The sequence below is a fragment of the Bombina bombina genome, chromosome 10 (assembly GCF_027579735.1).
Source record: "Bombina bombina isolate aBomBom1 chromosome 10, aBomBom1.pri, whole genome shotgun sequence".
NCBI classification, from domain to species: domain Eukaryota; kingdom Metazoa; phylum Chordata; class Amphibia; order Anura; family Bombinatoridae; genus Bombina; species Bombina bombina.
This window is the reverse complement of record NC_069508.1, coordinates 209868590-209890711: the sequence shown is the minus strand read 5'-3', so window position 1 is coordinate 209890711 and position 22122 is coordinate 209868590. Positions and strand designations below refer to the sequence as shown.

At 40.9% G+C, this 22122-nt stretch overlaps 1 protein-coding gene across 1 annotated transcript in view; it reads right to left on the bottom strand.

Annotated features, from left to right (window-relative positions):
- Positions 1-22122, bottom strand: part of ROR1 (receptor tyrosine kinase like orphan receptor 1) — a 718546-nt gene that overhangs the window by 200836 nt on the left and 495588 nt on the right. Inside the window, exon 3 of the mRNA XM_053693674.1 lies at positions 13538-13825. Within this exon, the coding sequence (XP_053549649.1) occupies positions 13538-13825 (288 nt within the window). The remainder of the gene's footprint in view (positions 1-13537; positions 13826-22122) is intronic.

Sequence of the window (22122 nt, the reverse complement as noted above, 5' to 3'; positions counted from 1 at the left end):
GGAGGAAATATATATAGGAGAAATCATATGATACCGTGGTGACTGTAGTTAGAGAAAATAATTCATCAGACCTGATTAAAAAAACCAGGGCGGGCCGTGGGCCGGACACACCATTGGAGAAAGTATTTTATCAGGTAAGCATAAATTCTGTTTTCTCCAACATAGGTGTGTCCGGTCCACGGCGTCATCCTTACTTGTGGGAACCAATACCAAAGCTTTAGGACACGGAAGAAGGGAGGGAGCAAATCAGGTCACCTAAACGGAAGGCACCACAGCTTGCAAAACCTTTCTCCCAAAAATAGCCTCCGAAGAAGCAAAAGTATCAAATTTGTAAAATTTGGCAAAAGTGTGCAGTGAAGACCAAGTTGCTGCCTTACATATCTGGTCAACAGAAGCCTCGTTCTTGAAGGCCCATGTGGAAGCCACAGCCCTAGTGGAGTGAGCTGTGATTCTTTCAGGAGGCTGCCGTCCGGCAGTCTCATAAGCCAATCGGATAATGCTTTTAAGCCAAAAGGAAAGAGAGGTAGAAGTCGCTTTTTGACCTCTCCTTTTACCAGAATAAACAACAAACAAGGAAGATGTTTGTCTGAAATCTTTAGTAGCCTCTAAATAGAATTTTAGAGCACGGACTACGTCCAAATTGTGTAACAAACGTTCCTTCTTTGAAACTGGATTCGGACACAAAGAAGGTACAACTATCTCCTGGTTAATATTTTTGTTGGAAACAACTTTCGGAAGAAAACCAGGCTTAGTACGCAAAACCACCTTATCTGCATGGAACACCAGATAGGGCGGAGAACACTGCAGAGCAGATAACTCTGAAACTCTTCTAGCAGAAGAAATTGCAACCAAAAACAAAACTTTCCAAGATAATAACTTAATATCTACGGAATGTAAGGGTTCAAACGGAACCCCTTGAAGAACTGAAAGAACTAGATTTAGACTCCAGGGAGGAATCAAAGGTCTGTAAACAGGCTTGATTCTAACCAGAGCCTGAACAAATGCTTGAACATCTGGCACAGCTGCCAGCCTTTTGTGAAGTAAAACAGATAAAGCAGAGATCTGTCCCTTCAGAGAACTTGCAGATAATCCTTTCTCCAAACCTTCTTGTAGAAAGGATAGAATTTTAGGAATTTTTATCTTGTTCCATGGGAATCCTTTAGATTCACACCAACAGATATATTTTTTCCATATTTTATGGTAAATTTTTCTAGTTACAGGCTTTCTAGCCTGAATCAGAGTATCTATTACAGAATCTGAAAACCCACGCTTTGATAAAATCAAGCGTTCAATCTCCAAGCCGTCAGTTGGAGGGAAACCAGATTCGGATGTTCGAATGGACCTTGAACAAGAAGGTCCTGTCTCAAAGGTAGCTTCCATGGTGGAGCCGATGACATATTCACCAGGTCTGCATACCAAGTCCTGCGTGGCCACGCAGGAGCTATCAAGATCACCGAAGCCCTCTCCTGATTGATCCTGGCTACCAGCCTGGGAATGAGAGGAAACGGTGGGAATACATAAGCTAGGTTGAAGGTCCAAGGTGCTACTAGTGCATCTACTAGAGTCGCCTTGGGATCCCTGGATCTGGACCAGTAGCAAGGAACCTTGAAGTTCTGACGAGACGCCATCAGATCCATGTCTGGAATGCCCCATAATTGAGTTATTTGGGCAAAGATTTCCGGATGGAGTTCCCACTCCCCCGGATGGAATGTCTGACGACTCAGAAAATCCGCTTCCCAATTTTCCACTCCTGGGATGTGGATTGCAGACAAGTGGCAGGAGTGATCCTCCGCCCATTGAATTATTTTGGTCACTTCTTCCATTGCCAGGGAACTCCTTGTTCCCCCCTGATGATTGATATATGCAACAGTCGTCATGTTGTCTGATTGAAACCTTATGAATTTGGCCTTTGCTAGTTGAGGCCAAGCTTTGAGAGCATTGAATATCGCTCTCAGTTCCAGAATGTTTATCGGGAGAAGAGATTCTTCCCGAGACCATAGACCCTGAGCTTTCAGGGGTTCCCAGACCGCGCCCCAGCCCACCAGGCTGGCGTCGGTCGTGACAATGACCCACTCTGGACTGCGGAAGCTCATTCCCTGTGACAGATTGTCCAGGGTCAGCCACCAACGGAGTGAATCTCTGGTCTTTTGATCTACTTGAATCGTCGGAGACAAGTCTGTATAATCCCCATTCCACTGTCTGAGCATGCACAGTTGTAATGGTCTTAGATGAATTCATGCAAAAGGAACTATGTCCATTGCTGCAACCATCAATCCTATTACTTCCATGCACTGCGCTATGGAAGGACGAAGAACAGAATGAAGTACTTGACAAGAGCTTAGAATTTTTGATTTTCTGACCTCTGTCAGAAAAATCCTCATTTCTAAGGAATCTATTATTGTTCCCAAGAAGGGAACTCTTGTTGACGGGGACAGAGAACTTTTTTCTTTGTTCACCTTCCATCCGTGAGATCTGAGAAAGGCTAGGACGATGTCCGTATGAGCCTTTGCTTTTGACAGAGACGACGCTTGAATCAGGATGTCGTCCAAGTAAGGTACTACTGCAATGCCCCTTGGTCTTAGAACCGCTAGAAGGGACCCTAGTACCTTTGTGAAAATCCTTGGAGCAGTGGCTAATCCGAATGGAAGTGCCACAAACTGGTAATGCTTGTCCAGAAAAGCGAACCTTAGGAACTGATGATGTTCCTTGTGGATAGGAATATGTAGGTACGCATCCTTTAAATCCACGGTAGTCATAAATTGATTTTCCTGGATAGTAGGTAGGATCGTTCGAATAGTTTCCATTTTGAACGATGGAACCTTGAGAAATTTGTTTAGGATCTTGAGATCCAAAATTGGTCTGAATGTTCCCTCTTTTTTGGGAACTATGAACAGGTTGGAATAAAAACCCATCCCTTGTTCTCTTATTGGAACTGGATGAATCACTCCCATCTTTAACAGGTCTTCTACACAATGTAAGAATGCCTGTCTTTTTATTTGGTTTGAAGATAATTGAGACCTGTGGAACCTTCCCCTTGGGGGTAGTTCCTTGAATTCCAGGAGATAACCTTGAGAAACTATTTCTAGCGCCCAAGGATCCTGAACATCTCTTGCCCAAGCCTGAGCAAAGAGAGAAAGTCTACCCCCACCAGATCCGGTCCCGGATCGGGGGCCATCCCTTCATGCTGTTTTGGTAGCAGTGGTAGGCTTCTTGGCCTGCTTACCCTTGTTCCAGCCTTGCATTGGTCTCCAGGCTGGTTTGGGTTGTGAAGTATTACCCTCTTGCTTAGAGGATGTAGAATTAGAGGCTGGTCCGTTTCTGCGAAAGGGACGAAAATTAGGCTTATTTTTAGCCTTAAAAGACCTATCCTGTGGGAGGGCGTGGCCCTTTCCCCCAGTGATGTCTGAAATAATCTCTTTCAAATCAGGTCCAAATAATGTTTTACCCTTGAAAGGGATGTTAAGCAATTTTGTCTTGGAAGACACATCCGCTGACCAAGACTTTAGCCAAAGCGCTCTGCGCGCCACGATAGCAAACCCTGAATTTTTCGCCGCTAATCTAGCTAATTGCAAAGCGGCATCTAAAATAAAAGAGTTAGCCAATTTAAGTGCTTGAACTCTGTCCATAACCTCCTCATACGAAGATTCTTTATTGAGCGACTTTTCTAGTTCCTCGAACCAGAAACACGCTGCCGTAGTGACAGGAACAATGCATGAAATTGGTTGTAGAAGGTAACCTTGCTGAACAAAAATCTTTTTAAGCAAACCCTCTAATTTTTTATCCATAGGATCTTTGAAAGCACAACTATCTTCGATAGGAATAGTAGTGCGTTTGTTTAGAGTAGAAACCGCCCCCTCGACCTTGGGGACTGTCTGCCATAAGTCCTTTCTGGGGTCGACTATAGGAAATAATTTCTTAAATATAGGGGGGGGGACAAAAGGTATGCCGGGCCTTTCCCACTCTTTATTTACTATGTCCGCCATTGTATAGGAAAAGCATCGGGGGGCACCGGAACCTCTAGGAACTTGTCCATCTTACATAATTTCTCTGGAATGACCAAATTGTCACAATCATCCAGAGTAGATAATACCTCCTTAAGCAGTGCGCGGAGATGTTCTAATTTAAATTTAAATGTCACAACATCAGGTTCAGCTTGATGAGAAATTTTTCCTGAATCTGAAATTTCTCCCTCAGACAAAACCTCCCTCATGGCCCCTTCAGATTGGTGTGAGGGTATGTCAGAACAGTTATCATCAGCGTCCTCTTGCTCTTCAGTGTTTAAAACAGAGCAATCGTGCTTTCTCTGATAAGTAGGCATTTTGGATAAAAGATTTGCTATGGAGTTATCCATTACAGCCGTTAATTGTTGCATGGTAATAAGTATTGGCGCACTAGATGTACTAGGGGCCTCCTGTGTGGGCATAACTGGTGTAGACACAGTAGGGGATGATGTAGTATCATGTTTACTCCCCTCATTTGAGGAATCATCTTGGGCAATATCATTATCTGTTGCATTACTGTCCTTACTTTGTTTGGACACTATGGCACAATTATCACATAAATTTAAATGGGGAGACACCTTGGCTTTCATACATATAGAACATAGCTTATCTGATGGTACAGACATGTTAAACAGGCTTAAACTTGTCAACAAAGCACAAAAAACGTTTTAAAATAAAACCGTTACTGTCACTTTAAATTTCAAACTGAAAACACTTTATTACTGAATATGTGAAAAAGTATGAAGGAATTGTTCAAAATTCACCAAAATTTCACCACAGTGTCTTAAAGCAGTAAAAGTATTGCACACCAAATTTCAGAGCTTTAACCCTTAAATTAACGGAACCGGAGCCGTTTTTACATTTAACCCCTATACAGTCCCAGCTATATGCTTTGCTGAGACCCAACCAAGCCCAGAGGGGAATACGATACCAAATGATGCCTTCTAGAAGCTTTTTCAGTGTTTATTAGCTCCTCACACATGCATCTGCATGCCTTGCTCTCCAAAAACAACTGCGCATTAGTGGCGCGAAAATGAGGCTCTGTCTATGACTAGAAAAGGCCCCCATCTGAAAAAGGTGTCCAACACAGTGCCTGCCGTTTTTCTAAACAATCCCCAAGATTATAATAACCATTAATAGTTAGAATCTGCAAAATATGCCTAGCAAAGCAATCGTTTTAGCCCAGAAAAATGTCTACCAGTTTTTTAAGCCCTTATGAAGCCCTTTATTCTTTTACTTAACTAAGAAAATGGCTTACCGGTCCCCATAAGGGGAAATGACAGACTTCCAGCATTACATAGTCTTGTTAGAAATATGTCTAGTCATACCTTAAGCAGAAAAGTCTGCCAACTGTTTCCCCCAACTGAAGTTACTTCATCTCAACAGTCCTGTGTGGAAACAGCAATCGATTTTAGTAACTTCTGCTAAAATCATCTTCCTCTTACAAACAGAAATCTTCATCTTTTTTCTGTTTCAGAGTAAATAGTACATACCAGCACTATTTTAAAATAACAAACACTTGATTGAAGAATAAAAACTACATTTAAACACCAAAAAACTCTTAACCATCTCCGTGGAGATGTTGCCTGTGCAACGGCAAAGAGAATGACTGGGGTGGGCGGAGCCTAGGAGGGATCATGTGACCAGCTTTGCTGGGACTCTTTGCCATTTCCTGTTGGGGAAGAGAATATCCCACAAGTAAGGATGACGCCGTGGACCGGACACACCTATGTTGGAGAAACTACTTCCAAAACTATTCAGCTTTGATATTAATGAGTTTTTTGGGTTCATTGAGAACATGGTTGTTGTTCAATAATAAAATTAATCCTCAAAAATACAACTTGCCTAATAATTCTGCACTCCCTGTATGTGTGTGTGTGTGTGTATATGTGTATGTATGTATGTATGTGTATATGTGTGTGTATATGTGTATGTATGTATGTGTGTGTGTATGTGTGTGTATATGTGTATATGTGTGTGTATATGTGTGTATGTGTGTGTGTATATGTGTGTATGTGTGTGTGTGTATATGTGTGTATGTGTATGTATGTATGTGTATGTGTGTGTATATGTGTATGTATGTATGTGTGTGTGTGTGTATGTGTGTGTGTATATGTGTATGTATGTATGTGTATATGTGTGTATGTGTGTGTGTGTATATGTGTGTATGTGTTTGTGTGTATATGTGTGTATGTATGTGTGTATATGTGTGTATGTGTGTGTGTATATGTGTGTATGTGTGTGTGTATATGTGTGTATGTGTGTGTGTGTATGTGTGTTTATATGTGTGTATGTGTGTGTGTATATGTGTGTATGTGTGTGTATATGTGTGTATGTGTATGTGTGTGTGTGTATATGTGAGTGTGTGTATATGTGTATGGGTATGTGTATGTATGTATGTATGTGAGTGTCTTTGTGTATATATGTGTGTGTATATATGTGTGCATGTGTGTGCGTGTATATGTATGTGTGTGTGTGTGTATGTATGTATGTATGTATGTATGTATGTATGTGTGTGTATGTGTATGTATGTACAGTATCCCACAAAAGTGAGTACACCCCTCACATTTTTGTAAATATTTTATTTTATCTTTTCACGTGACAACACTGAAGAAATGACACTTTGCTACAATGTAAAGTAGTGAGTGTACAGCCTGTATAGCAGTGTAAATTTGCTGTCCCCTCAAAATAACTTGACACACAGCTACTAATGTCTAAACCATTGGCAAAAAAGTGAGTACACCCCTAAGTGGAAATGTCCAAATTGGGCCCAAAATGTCAATATTTTGTGTGGCCACCATTATTTTCCAGCACTGCCTTAACCCTCTTGGGCATGTTGTTCACCAGAGTTTCACAGGTTGCCACTGGAGTCCTCTTCCACTCCACCATAACGACATCACAGAGTTGGTGGATGTTAGAGACCTTGTGCTCCCCCACCTTACGTTTGAGGATGCCCCAGATGCTCAATAGGGTTTAGGTCTGAAGACATGCTTAGCCAGTCCATCACCTTTACCCTCAGCTTCTTTAGAAAGGCAGTGGTCGTCTTGGAGGTGTGTTTGGGGTCATTATCATGTTGGAAATTGGAATACTGCCCTGTGGCCCAGTCTACGAAGGAAGGGGATCATGCTCTGCTTCAGTATGTCACAGTACAAGTTGGCATTCATGGCTCCCTCAATGAACTGTAGCTCCCCAGTGCCGCAGCACTCATACAGGCCCAGACCATGACACTTCCACTACCATGCTTGTCTGTAGGCAAGACACACTTGTCTTTGTACTCCTCACCTGGTTGCCGCCACACACGCTTGACACCATCTGAACCAAATAAGTTTATCTTGGTCTCATCGGACCACAAGACATGGTTCCAGTAATCCATGTCCTTAGTCTGCTTGTCTTCAGCAAACTGTTTGCGGGCTTTCTTGTGCATTATCTTTAGAAGTGGCTTCCTTCTGGGAAGACAGCCATGCAGACCAATTTGATGGAATGTGCGGCGTATGGTCTGAGTACTGACTGGCTGACAAGTTATAGTATTATCTTACAGCACTAGTAGTGGATATAACCTATAGCTCCTGTCTGGAGTGGGTCCCCAATACTGACAGGCTGACCCCCACCCCTTCAACCTCTGCAGCAATGCTGGCAGCACTCATAGGTCTATTTCCCAAAGATAACCTCTGGATATGACGCTGAGCATGTGCACTTAATGTCTTTGGTCGACCATGGCGAGGCCTGTTTTGAGTGGAACCTGTCCTGTGAAACCGCTGTGGGCTGGTCTTGCCCACCATGCTGCAGCTCAGTTTTAGGGTCTTGGCAATCTTCTTATAGCCTAGGTCATCTTTATGTAGAGCAACAATTCTTTTTTTCAGACACTCAGAGAGTTCTTTGCCATGAGGTGCCATGTTGAACTTCCAGTGACCAGTATGAGAGAGTGTGAGAGCGATAACACCAAATTTAACACACTTGCTCCCCATTCACACCTGAGACCTTGTAACACTAACGAGTCACATGACACCGGGAAGGGTAAATGGCTAATTGGGCCCTATTGGGACATTTCCACTTAGGGGTGTACTCACTTTTGTTGCCAACGGTTTAGACATTAATGGCTGTGTGTTGAGTTAGTTTAAGGGGACAGCAAATTTACACTGTTATACAGGCTGTACACTCACTACTTTACATTGTAGCAAAGTGTAATTGCTTTAGTGTTGTCACATGAAAACATATAATAAAATATTTACAACAATGTGAGGGGTGTACTCACTTTTGTGGGATACTGTATGTGTGTGTGTGTCTGTATGTATGTGTGTATATTAAAGGGACATTAAAGTCAAAATTAAACCTTAATGATTTAGGCAGAATGTGCAGTTTTAAACAACTTTCCATTTAACATCTTCTATATAATTTGCTTTGTTAGTTTGGTATCCTTTGTTAAAAAGCATACCTAGGTAGGCTCAGGACTAGCAAGGCACTACTGAGAGCTAGCTGCTGATTGGTGGCTGCATATATGCTTATTGTAATTGACTCATCGAATGTGTTCAGCTAGGTACCGGTACCAGAAGTGCATTACTCTTTTAACAAAGGATACTAACAAAACATGAAGCAAATTAGATATTAAAGTAAATTGGGAAGTTGTATAAAATTGTATTTTGTATCTTAATCTTAAAAAAAAATAGCTTTCATGTCTTTTTAAGGTCTAGAACAAAACCTGGTTGGATTACAATGAAATACACAGTAGGCCTCTATAGAAGCCAAGGGACTAAACCAGATGAGCATGAAAACCAGCCCAAGCTTAGAGATATAGCAAGAAATACTGATAATATGACGCATGGGCCATATCATTATGTTTGCCTCCATGTGACAAGATGTCTATAGACACCTTTGCTGTCATATTTTGATCAGTGTAGGAGCTCATTCACATCTGGTCAGAGACTAAGTACATACTGTATATACCAGGGGGTTAAGATCAGTGTAGGTGCTCATTCACATCTGGTCAGAGACTAAGTACATACTTCCCCAAGGCAGAACATACAGTGATCTGAGATGTCATCGCAGAAAATGCAGCATTATTATTATTATCGGTTATTTGTAGAGCGCCAACAGATTCCGCAGCGCTATTAACAAAGGCGGAGTACAAAAAAAACAGTTATAGGGATCAAATGGGTAGAGGGCCCTGCCAAGAGTTGCACTGTTGTAGTCAGCTCTTGAGAAGGTGATCAACAAACAGCTGGACTCTTAAGCTTACATGCTAAGGGGGTTCAGGGGATAGCAATGGAGGAGAGGAACTGGTATAAAGTAAGGTTAGCGTAGGTTGTATGCATCCCTGAACAGTAGAGTCTTTAGGGAGCACTTGAAGCTTTTAAAACTAGAAGAGAGTCTTGTGGAGCGAGGCAGAGAGTTCCACAAGATGGGAGCCAGTCTGGAGAAGTCCTGTAAACGGGAGTGTGATGAGGTGACAAGAGAGGAGGAGAGTAGGAGGTCTTGAGCAGAGCGAAGGGGACGGGAAGGAGAGTATCTGGAGACAAGATCTGAGATATAGGGGGGAGCAGTGCAGTTGAGGGCTTTGTATGTCAGAGTGAGAATTTTGTGTTTGATCCTAGAGGCAAGAGGAAGCCAGTGAAGAGATTGGCAGAGAGGTGCAGCAGATGAAGAGCGACTTGTAAGGAAGATGAGTCTGGCAGAGGCATTCATTAAGGATTGTAAAGGAGCTAGGCAGTAGGTGGGGAGACCAGAGAGGACAGAGTTGCAGTAATCGAGGCGGGAAAGAATGAGAGAGTGGATTAAAATCTTTGTTGTGTCTTGTGTAAGGAAGTGTCTAATTTTAGAGATGTTTTTAAGGTGGAAGCGGCAGGCTTTAGCCAAAGACTGAATGTGAGGAGTGAAAGAAAGATCTGAGTCAAATGTGACCCCGAGACATCGGGCATGCGGGGTAATGATGAAGTTGTCGACAGTTATAGAGAGATTGGGGGTGGAGAATTTTGAAGAAGGGGGGAAAATAAGGAGCTCAGTTTTGGAGAGATTTAGCTTGAGGTAGTGAGAGGACATCCAGTTGGAGATGTGAGAAAGACAGTTAGTGACACGGGTTAGCAAGGAAGGAGAAAGGTCTGGTGCAGAGAAGTAGATTTGGGTGTTGTCGGCATACAAATGATATTGTAAACCATGGGACTTTATTAGGGAACCTAGTGATGACGTGTAGATTGAGAAGAGAAGGGGACCGAGGACAGAGCCTTGCGGAACTCCGACAGAAAGTGGTGACGGGGCAGAGGAGGCCCCAGAGAAGGCTACACTAAAGGTACGGTTTGATAGGTAGGAAGAGAGCCACGAGAGGGCTGTGTCACATATGCCGAAGGATTGGAGGGTTTGGAGCAAGAGAGGGTGGTCAACAGTGTCAAAGGCTGCGGACAGATCAAGGAGAATAAGCAGAGAGAAGTGGCCTTTTGATTTTGCTGTAAGTAGGTCATTGGTAACCTTAACAATTGCTGTTTCTGTGGAGTGATGGGGACGAAATCCAGATTGCAATGGGTCAAGGAGGAAGTTTATTGTAAGGAAATGGGATAGGCGTGCATAAGCTAGTTTTTTGAGAAGCTTTGATGCAAGAGGGAGGAGGGAAATAGGGCGGTAGTTGGATGGGGAGGTAGGATCAAGGGAAGGTTTTTTGAGGATAGGTGCGACCAGTGCATGTTTCAGCGATGAGGGAAATATACTGGTGCTGAAGGAGAGGTTGAAAGTGTGTGTGAGTATAGGGGTAAGGGTGGCAGAGAGGGAGGGGAGTAGCTGTGAGGGGATAGGGTCAAGGGGACAGGTAGTGAGGTGAGAGCGCAGTATAAGTGCCGAAACTTCTTCCTCAGTAACAGGGGAGAATGAGCTAAGTTTAAGGTTATGTGGGTTGTGGTTGATTGAGAGCATTTGAGGGGGTGAGGGAATGGAATTATGTTGAGAGCTGATATCATTTCTGATGGAGTTGATTTTGTTATTGAAGTGGTTGGCAAAGTCTTGAGCTGACAGAGAAGTTGTATTAGGAGGTGGGGGAGGGCGGAGAAGGGTATTGAAAGTGGAGAACAAACGTTTTGGGTTTGAAGAAAGATTAGAGATAAGAGTAGAGAAGTAGTGTTGCTTATGGAAATTAAGGGCAGAGTAGTAGGAGTTCAAGATAAATTTGTAATGTTGAAAATCAGCTGAACTCCTAGATTTTCTCCAGTGCCGCTCAGCAGTACGGGAACATCTGCGTAGGTATCGTGTCAGTGGAGTATGCCAGGGCTGAGGATGAGTGTTTGATTTCCGAGCTATGGTAAGAGGGGCGAGATTGTCAAGGACGGATGTAAGGGTGGAATTATAGTGGCAGATAGATTGGTCAGGGCATGAAAAGGAGGAGAAGGATGAGAGGAGAGGTTTGATGTCTGCAGAAAGAACAGGACACATGCATATTCATTTAACTTTTCTTCGCTGCTCCACATTAGGCTGTTCTCTTCAAACAGAGCTGTTCTCTGACTGCACTGTGTAAGTTTTCCTTCCCACAGTTCATACAGAGCAAAGTGCTGTATGAAGTGAACAGTCAAATATTCAGTAGCGCTGCTAAGCAGTAGTGCATTAAGTGACTGTCTCTCAGAGATTGTTTCAAGCCCGTCCCCTAGCCTTTCAGTCTTCAAAGCTGTTTTTTTCTGAATGTAAGACGTTCGTATGAGCAATGCACCGAATTTGCAATGCAAATTTCAACTACTGCACTTTATTATAAAACTTTAAATATTGCTTTATTCTCCAGTTAACTAACGCATTACAATTGAACTGGTGCTTTAGTGTAACTTCCTAATTTAAAATTGAAATTTTATTTAAAAATGACCTGCAGAAAATTTTTCCCTAAAAAAAAAAATCTCATCACAGAAAGTGAAAAAAAGTTCTGCCTCTGGGCATACTGTATATACCAGGGGGTTTAGATCAGTGTAGGAGCTCATTAACATCTGGTCACCGACTAAGTACATATATACCAGGGGGTTTAGATCAGTGTAGGAGCTCATTCACATCTGGTCAGAGACTAAGTACATACTGTATATACCAGGGAGTTTAGATCAGTGTAGGAGCTCATTAACATCTGGTCACCGACTAAGTACATATATACTAGGGGGTTTAGATCAGTGTAGGAGCTCATTCACATCTGGTCACAGACTAAGTACATATATACCAGGGGGTTTAGATCAGTGTAGGAGCTCATTTGCATCTGATCAGAGACTAAGTACATACTGTATATACCAGGGGGTTTAGATCAGTGTAGGAGCTCATTTGCATCTGATCAGAGACTAAGTACATACTGTATATACCAGGGGGTTTAGATCAGTGTAGGAGCTCATTCACATCTGGTCAGAGACTAAGTACATATATACCAGGGGGTTTAGATCAGTGTAGGAGCTCATTTGCATCTGATCAGAGACTAAGTACATACTGTATATACCAGGGGGTTTAGATCAGTGTAGGAGCTCATTCACATCTGGTCAGAGACTAAGTACATATATACCAGGGGGTTTAGATCAGTGTAGGAGCTCATTTGCATCTGATCAGAGACTAAGTACATACTGTATATACCAGGGGGTTTAGATCAGTGTAGGAGCTCATTCACATCTGGTCAGAGACTAAGTACATATATACCAGGGGGTTTAGATCAGTGTAGGAGCTCATTCACATCTGGTCAGAGACTAAGTACATATATACCAGGGGGTTTAGATCAGTGTAGGAGCTCGTTCACATCTGGTCAGAGACTAAGTACATATATACCAGGGGGTTTAGATCAGTGTAGGAGCTCATTCACATCTGATCAGAGACTAAGTACATATATACCAGGCGGTTTAGATGAGTGTACCCTTGCACTTCAGGTTTGCAAGACCTGTAAATATGCTTAGAAAATGTGAGTTTTAAAGGAATGTTAAATATTAAATAAATGATAGACATAATGATACATTCAAAGCAAAGATTAACCTTAGAATAATATGTAGATACATTTTTACAATTATATTAGTTGTTTAAATAGTGAAAAGATAAGTGTAAAAGTTTATTTTCTATAAAGTAATGGGCGCCGCCATGTTTGAACTAGTTTTCTATTTACAGTATTTCTGTTTGCGCAAAAAAAAAAAGGTTGTGTGGAATCCTATCTAGGAAAATCTTCAGCAAGGGAAACAGATAAGGGGCAGCTCAAGTTCAAATATGGCTTTGCCTATTACTTTAAAGAAACGCAGTGGAATTTACAAAACCAACAATTTTCAGAGTTAAATTACAGTAAAAGGGGACAAAATAAATCATGAACGTATATTGCAAAGTTCTTTTAACTACATATAATTAAACATTTTATAGTAATATCTCATACTGGTCAATATCCCTTTACATGATTTTAATTAATTTATTTTGAATGCAAACAGTGCATATTTGCTGACATATACTTGGAATATAAAATTGACTGTCATGTCTATTCTGTAGCTTGAAATCATGATATTTTATTTTAGCTCCATTTTTTATTTTAGATAACCTTATATATAGATATACATATATATAGATATACAATTTACCAAATTTGACAAACAGCACCCCAGTAGTGGACACAGTTTTCCTGCCATTTGTTGCCACACATTGGAAATACCCAGTGTCTGTTGTGTCGAGGTTTCGTATTCGCAGTCTAGAACCGTAACTTGTTGCACGGTAAGATATTCTCCTTGGTTCCTGAACAACTGGTGCATCGTTTTTTAACCATCGTATCGTAGGAGATGGGTTCCCAGATACTTTACAGTGGAGTTCCGCTGTCTGTCCCAGAGATGTTGTAATGTTGTTCATAGGTTCATCTAAAATCAAGTAGATATCTGTAAAAATAAGCAAAACAAGTTATAGACTTGCAGACAGGAGAGCAGGTTACAGTAAAAACAATAATTCTATGTAGCTGGAATACAATGCGATCACTGCACTAAAGGCTTCAAATGGTTCTTACAACTGGATTCTGCCATCGTTCAGTTTGTAAACTTCATAGGTTTGGGTTTAAAGGGACAGTAAAGTTAAACGTTCATGATTCAGACAGAGCAGGCAATTTTAAACAATGTACTTGTTATCAAATTTTACTTTGTTTCCTTGGTATCTTTTATTAAAGAGTAAAACTAGGTAGGCTCATTAGAGCTCAGGAGTGTGCACGTGTCTTTAGTACTCTATGGCAGCAGTGTTTTGCAACATTGTATAACAAAGCTACAAATAATGTTGCAAAACACTGCTGCCATAGAGTACTAAAGACACGTGCACACTCCTGAGCTCTAATGAGCCTACCCAGTTTTACTCTTCAATAAAAGATAACAAGAGAACAAAGCAAATTTGATAACAGAAGTAAATTGGAAAGTTGTTTAAAATTGCTGCTCTGTCTGAATCATGAAAGATTAATTTTGACTTTATTGCCCCTTTAAGCTAACACTTTCCCCTACAGAAGATGAGAAATGCAGACTACACCTTGATAAGTGTATGAGGTAACTAATAAAGAACTTGCTTGGTTAAAGGGCCCCTAAAGTGTAACTTCAGCTACAGCATTTATGTTCTTTGCACACCTTGTGAGGATCCAGCTCCTACTAAGCATATGCAAAGGTGCACAGTACAAACTTGTATATATTTTAGCCTAGATTACAAGTGGTGAGCTAATTAGTGCTCCCACTCGAGTGTAAGCTTCGCTAGAAGTGAACTTTTTGCGCGTGTAGAGTGCGTATTACAAGTTGAAAGTAAAAGGTTTGAACGCAAGCGCAAACACGACGTGCACAAAGATTTGGTCAGATATCGAGACTGTGTTAACTATTCTCCCCATAGACTTTAATGGAGTGCGCAAACTGAAAAAAAAACACCTATACACATATTTAGATATGCCCATGTATATATATATATAACCCGTTAGAGGCTTTTTTTTGTCAAACACCTGATACATATAGCTTTGAGCCCTTATGACTTTTGTTTTTTTAAATAATATTTATCAGATAGTGTTAGTATGAGTAACTGTACTTTTAAATGTATTTATGTTATGCTTAGTGCAACTTTTTTTAATTCACTACCCTTAACGCGAGTTTTTCAGTCACGTTAAATCGACGAGTAGTGCATTGCCGCTGCTGAGTCTATCTAGGCATGCTTTTCAACAAAGGATAGCATACCAAAAGAACAAAGCACATTAGATAACGGTAGCAAAGTGTTGAGCATCTTGAACGTTTAATTGTGTATTACAGGAAATATATAAATAGTATATAAAGTACTGACGCGTGAAACTGATCTGTTGCTGAATACCTGGAGCAGAGCATAAAATAAAACCATTACAGAGTAACAAATCACTGACACCTAGATTACGAGTTTTGCGGTAACAAGGGTGCGGTGCTAACGAGAATTTATTCTCACCGTTCACTTAAGACAACGCTGGTATTACAGTTTTTTTTAAACCCAAGTATAATATATAGATCCCAGAGGGGGATCCAATCGAGGAGCGCTCTCCAAAAAAAATATAGAATAAAATAAAATGTATGACAATAATAAAAAATTGCTGTAAACAAGTAATCAATGCGGTAATTAGTAAACTAATCAAAATCTAAAGTGAAAATAAAACTAAAACATAGAGTTAATGTGTAGAAACTTGCTTGTTTTCGATGCAGTTAAAAGATCCTCTGCAGACAGTTAAAATAATCCTCTGTAGGCAATAAACGTGATTCGTTCAGGCAGCTCCTCTTGACCCGGTGGAAGGTAATTCTATGAGAATAAAATGAGAAGAGGGCGCCTCATAGTGTAATACGTCCTTTATTAAGGTGTGTGATAATGGTAAAAAGAGGCTTACCAGAAATTATGGCACTGTACTGTGACCAGTGCTATCAGACGGACTAGCACTTACAGCGGCTAGCTCACTGTTTCCCCGTGTTCCTCGTCAGGTGCAAGATCAAGGGAATGTAACAGCTCAGATAGTAGAAGACGGACAACACCGGAACAGCAAACAGGCTGACAACTTTGTTAATGCTTAAAAGGTATACGCTTTATTAACATGCAACGCGTTTCTCGACCACAGAACTTTTTCGTAACTTAATTGCTTAAAGCAATTGAATTGTGTTTTACAAGAGCAACGTTGCATTATTTTCTTGAACCGTGTTATGTGGCACCAAGCACTTGTGTAAACCTTCATCTGGCTAAATTTTCTACTGATACTGGCTGTTGGGGGAGTTGGAGTGCCTTCAAGAGTGGTTTATAGCAGCTAATGCCCAGGATAAAGGACCCAGTCATTAAGCTATAGGTTCCCTGTAGTAAGTTACGAAAAAGTTCTGTGGTCGAGAAACGCGTTGCATGTGAATAAAGCGTTTAACTTTTAAGCATTAACGAAGTTGTCAGCCTGTTTGCTGTTCCGGTGTTGTCCGTCTTCTACTATCTGAGCTGTTACATTCGCTTGATCTTGCACCTGACGAGGAACACGGGGAAACAGTGTGCTAGCCACTGTAAACGCTAGTCCGTCTGATAACACTGGTCACAGTACAATGCCATAATTTCTAGTAAGCCTCTTTTTAAACCCAGCGTTAGCCGCAAAAAGGTAAGCGTAGAGCAGAATTTAGCTCCACATCTCACCTCAATACCAGCGCTGCTTACGGTAGCGGTGAGCTGGTAAAACGTGCACGATTTCCCCATAGGAGTCAATGGGGCAGAGCCGGCTAAAAAAAAACCCAAACACCTGTAAAAAAGCAGCGTTCAGCTTCTAATGCAGCCCCATTGATTCCTATGGGAAAATACATTTTATGTCTACACCTAACACCCTAACATGAACCGCGAGTCTAAACACCCCTAATCTTACACTTATTAACCCCTAATCTGCCACCCCCGACATCGCCGACACCTGCATTATATTATTAACCCCTAATCTGCCGCTCCGGACACCGCCGCCACCAACATTATCCCTATGAACCCCTAATCTGCTGCCCCCAACATCGCCGACACCTACTTTTTATTTATTAATCCCTACTCTGCCGCCCCCAATGTCGCCGCCACCTAACTACACTTATTAACCCCTAATCTGCCGCCGCCAATGTCGCCACCACTATGTTAAAGTTATTAACCCCTAAATCTAAGTCTAACCCTAACCCTAACACCCCCTAACTTAAATATAATTTAAATACATCTAAATAAAATTACTATCATTAACTAAATTATTCCTATTTAAAACTAAATACTTACTTATAAAATAAACCCTAAACTAGCTACAATATAACTTTATTTTTATTTTACAGGCAACTTTGTATTTATTTTAACTAGGTACAATAGTTATTAAATAGTTATTAACTATTTAATAACTTCCTAGTTAAAATAAATACAAATATACATGTAAAATAAATCCTAACCTAAGTTACAATTACACCTAACACTATACTTTAATTAAATAGATTACCTAAACTAACTACAAATAATTACAATTAAATAAAATAATCTATCAGCCAATCAGGATTAAGGTAGGAAAAATCCTATTGGCTGATCCAATCAGCCAACAGAATTGATCTTGCATGCTATTGGCTTATTGGAACAGCCAATAGAATGTGAGCTCAATCCTATTGGCTGATTGGATCAGCCAATAGGATTGAACTTCAATTCTATTGGCTGATTGGATCAGCCAATAGGATTTTTCCTACCTTAATTCCAATTGGCTGATAGAATCCTATCAGCCAATCGGAATTCAAGGGACACCATCTTGGATGATGTCATTTAAAGGAACCTTCATTCGTCGGGAGTTGTCGGAAGAAGAGGATGCTCCGCGTCGGCTGGCTTGAAGATGGACCCGCTCCGCTCCGGATGGATGAAGATAGAAGATGCCGCCTGGATGAAGACTTCTGCCCGTCTGGAGGACCTCTTCTGCCCGGATCAGATGAAGACTTCTGCCCCTCTGGAGGTCCACTTGTGCCCGGCTGGGTGAAGACTCAAGGTAGGGTGATCTTCAAGGGGTTAGTGTAAGGTTTTATTAAGGGGGTATTGGGTGGGCTTTAGAGTAGGGTTGGGTGTGTGGATGGTGGGTTTTAATGTTGGGGGGGTATTGTATTTTTTATTTACAGGTAAAAGAGTTGATTACTTTGGGGCAATGCCCTGCAAAAAGCCCTTTTAAGGGCTATTTATAATTTAGTATAGAGTAGGGATTTTTATTATTTTGGGGGGCTTTTTTATTTTATTAGGGGGATTAGATTAGTTGTAATTAGTTTAAAATTCTTGTAATTATTTTATTATTTTCTGTAATTTAGTGTTTGTTTTTTTCGTACTTTATTTTATATTATTTAATTGCAATTAATTGTAGTTAGTTTAGGTAATTTATTTAATTAAAGTGTAGTGTTAGGTGTAATTGTAACTTAGGTTAGGTTTTATTTTTCAGGTATATTTGTAATTATTTTAGCTAGGTAGCTATTAAATAGTTAATAACTATTTAATAACTATTCTACCTAGTTAAAATAAATACAAACTTACCTGTAAAACAAATATAAACCCTAAGCTAGATACAAATGTAACTATTAGTTATATTGTAACTAGCTTAGGCCTAGATTTAGAGTTGGACGGTAGCCGTCAAAACCAGCGTTAGAGGCTCCTAACGCTGGTTTTGGGCTACCGCTGGTATTTAGAGTCAGTCAGGAAAGGGTCTAACGCTCACTTTCCAGCCGCGACTTTTCCATACCGCAGATCCCCTTACGTCAATTGTGTATCCTATCTTTTCAATGGGATCTTTCTAACGCCGGTATTTAGAGTCGTGTCTGAAGTGAGCGAACGGCAAAACTCCAGCCGCAGAAAAAAGTCAGTAGTTAAGAGCTTTCTGGGCTAACGCCGGTTTATAAAGCTCTTAACTACTGTGCTCTAAAGTACACTAACACCCATAAACTACCTATGTACCCCTAAACCGAGGTCCTCCCACATCGCCGCCACTCTATTAAATTTTTTTAACCCCTAATCTGCCGACCGCACGCCGCTGCCACCTACATTATCCCTATGAACCCCTAATCTGCTGCCCCTAAGACCGCCGACCCCTATATTATATTTATTAACCCCTAATCTGCCCCCCTCACCGTCGCCTCCACCTGCCTACACTTATTAACCCCTAATCTGCCGAGATATTAACCCCTAATCCGCCTCAATAACCCTAACATCGCCGACACCTAACTTCAAGTATTAACCCCTAATCTGCCGATCGGAGCTCACCGCTACTCTAATAAATTTTTTAACCCCTAAAGCTAAGTCTAACCCTAACCCTAACACCCCCCTAAATTAAATATAATTTTATTCTAACGAAATAAATTAACTCTTATTAAATAAATTATTCCTATTTAAAGCTAAATACTTACCTGTAAAATAAACCCTAATATAGCTACAATATAAATTATAATTATATTGTAGCTATTTTAGGATTAATATTTATTTTACAGGCAACTTTGTATTTATTTTAACCAGGTACAATAGCTATTAAATAGTTAAGAATGATTTAATAGCTAAAATAGTTAAAATAATTACAAAATTACCTGTAAAATAAATCCTAACCTAAGTTACAATTAAACCTAACTCTACACTATCAATAAATTAATCAAATACAATACCTACAATTATCTATAATTAAACCTAACACTACACTATCAATAAATTAATTAAATAAAATACCTACAATTATCTACAATTAAACCTAACACTACACTATCAATAAATTAATTAAATTCAATACCTACAAATAAATACAATTAAATAAACTAACTAAAGTACAAAAAATAAAAAAGAACTGTTACAAAAAATAAAAACATATTTACAAACATTAGAAAAATATTACAACAATTTTAAACTAATTACACCTACTCTAAGCCCCCTAATAAAATAACAAAGCCCCCCAAAATAAAAAAATGCCCTACCCTATTCTAAAATAAAAAAGTTCAAAGCTCTTTTACCTTACCAGCCCTGAAAAGGGCCGTTTGCGGGGCATGCCCCAAAGAATTCAGCTCTTTTGCCTGTAAAAAAAAACACATACAATACCCCCCCCAACATTACAACCCACCACCCACATACCCCTAATCTAACCCAAACCACCCTTAAATAAACCTAACACTAAGCCCCTGAAGATCTCCCTACCTTGTCTTCACCTCACCGGGTCCCGATCTGTCCAGAAGAGGGTCCGAAGTCTTGATCCAAGCCCAAGCGGGGGGCTGAAGAGTGAGGTCCATCCTCGGGCTGAAGTCTTGATCCAAGCGGCGGCTGAAGAACTCCATCATCGGGCTGAAGTCGGAAGTCCATCATCGGGATGAAGTCTTCTATCAAGCCGCATCTTCAATCTTCTTTCTTCCGGAGCGGAGCCATCTTCTTCCAAGCCGACGCGGAACATCCTCTTCAACCGACGCCTACTCACCGAATGACGGTTCCTTTAAATGACGTCATCCAAGATGGCGTCCCTCGAATTCCGATTGGCTGATAGGATTCTATCAGCCAATCGGAATTAAGGTAGGAATATTCTGATTGGCTGATGGAATCAGCCAATCAGATTCAAGTTCAATCCGATTGGCTGATTGGATCAGCCAATCAGATTGAGCTTGCATTCTATTGGCTGAATCAGCCAATCGGATTGAACTTGATTCTGATTGGCTGATTCCATCAGCCAATCAGAATTTTCCTACCTTAATTCCGATTGGCTGATAGAATCCTATCAGCCAATCGGAATTCGAGGGACGCCATCTTGGATGACGTCCCTTAAAGGAACCGTCATTCGTCGGGAAGTTGTCTGAAGAAGAAGATGGGTCCGCGGTGGAGGTCTTCAAGATGGAGTCGGTCCTCATCGGATGAAGATAGAAGATGCCGCTTGGAAGAAGATGGTTGCCGGTCCGGATCTACTCTTCTTCCCGGATAGGATGAAGACTTTGGAGCCTCTTCTGGACTTCTTCAGCCGTCGGATGATGGATGTCTAGCCCCCGCTTGGGCTTGGATGAAGATTTCGGAGCCTGGAACGATCGGTGATACCTGGCATGGTGAAGACAAGGTAGGAAGCTCTTCAGGGGCTTAGTGTTAGGTTTATTTAAGGGGGGTTTGGGTTAGATTAGGGGTATGTGGGTGGTGGGTTGTAATGTTGGGGGGGTATTGTATGTTTTTTTTTTACAGGCAAAAGAGCTGAATTCTTTGGGGCATGCCCCGCAAAGGGCCCTTTTAAGGGCTGGTAAGGTAAAAGAGCTTTGAACTTTTGTAATTTAGAATAGGGTAGGGTATTTTTTTTATTTTGGGGGGCTTTGTTATTTTATTAGGGGGCTTAGAGTAGGTGTTATTAGTTTAAAATTGTTGTACTATTTTTCTAATGTTTGTAAATATTTTTTTTATTTTTTGTAACTTAGTTCTTTTTTATTTTTTGTACTTTAGTTAGTTTATTTAATTGTATTTATTTGTAGATATTGTATTTAATTAATTCATTGATAGTGTATGTTACGGTTACCCTTAGTCTCGCTGAGAGATGGACCGCTTAGTAGCCTGGATTCCTATTGCTGAAGAGGGGAGAAACTGCTTTCCATAGTATTCTATATGAGTCTCGCAAATGTAGAATAATCCCCCTTAGCTGTAGTACAGCTAGGATACCCTTCTGCCCACAAAAACGAGTCAACGCTGCGATTGAGGGACAACCAAGAACTGAGGACTGGGATGCCCAGCCTGCTTTTTATTTAGGTTACATGCACACAGGGCACTCCCAGGGGGGGAAGCATAAAATCCCCCATCACACATTTAGACAAAGCCCTTGGACAGGCCACCGCAGATAACAAGTACACACAAGAAAACAATTGAGTCCTTCTTATCACCTAGCAGTGAATGCTTATCACAAACTTAATTACAGTACACAATATGCTAGGAAACCTGCCTCAGAAAATAGTTTTCTCAAAACTGAACAGAGTTAACCCTTTATGAAATGATACTTGTTACAGTTTTCTTGGAGCCCTTCTTAGGCGCTGGCTTGGCTGGTTCAGGCATTGCTGCTGGGAAATAAGTTTCTTCACAACAAAATAACTAATGCTTCTGTAACAGTGCTCCCTTTCTGTGGAACACTCTGGCAGACACGGTCTGACCCCTTTTCGGGGCAGACTAAGGCTGTCCAGACCGCTGGTTATGCGGGGCTGAGGTCGGTTTGTCTGGACAACCC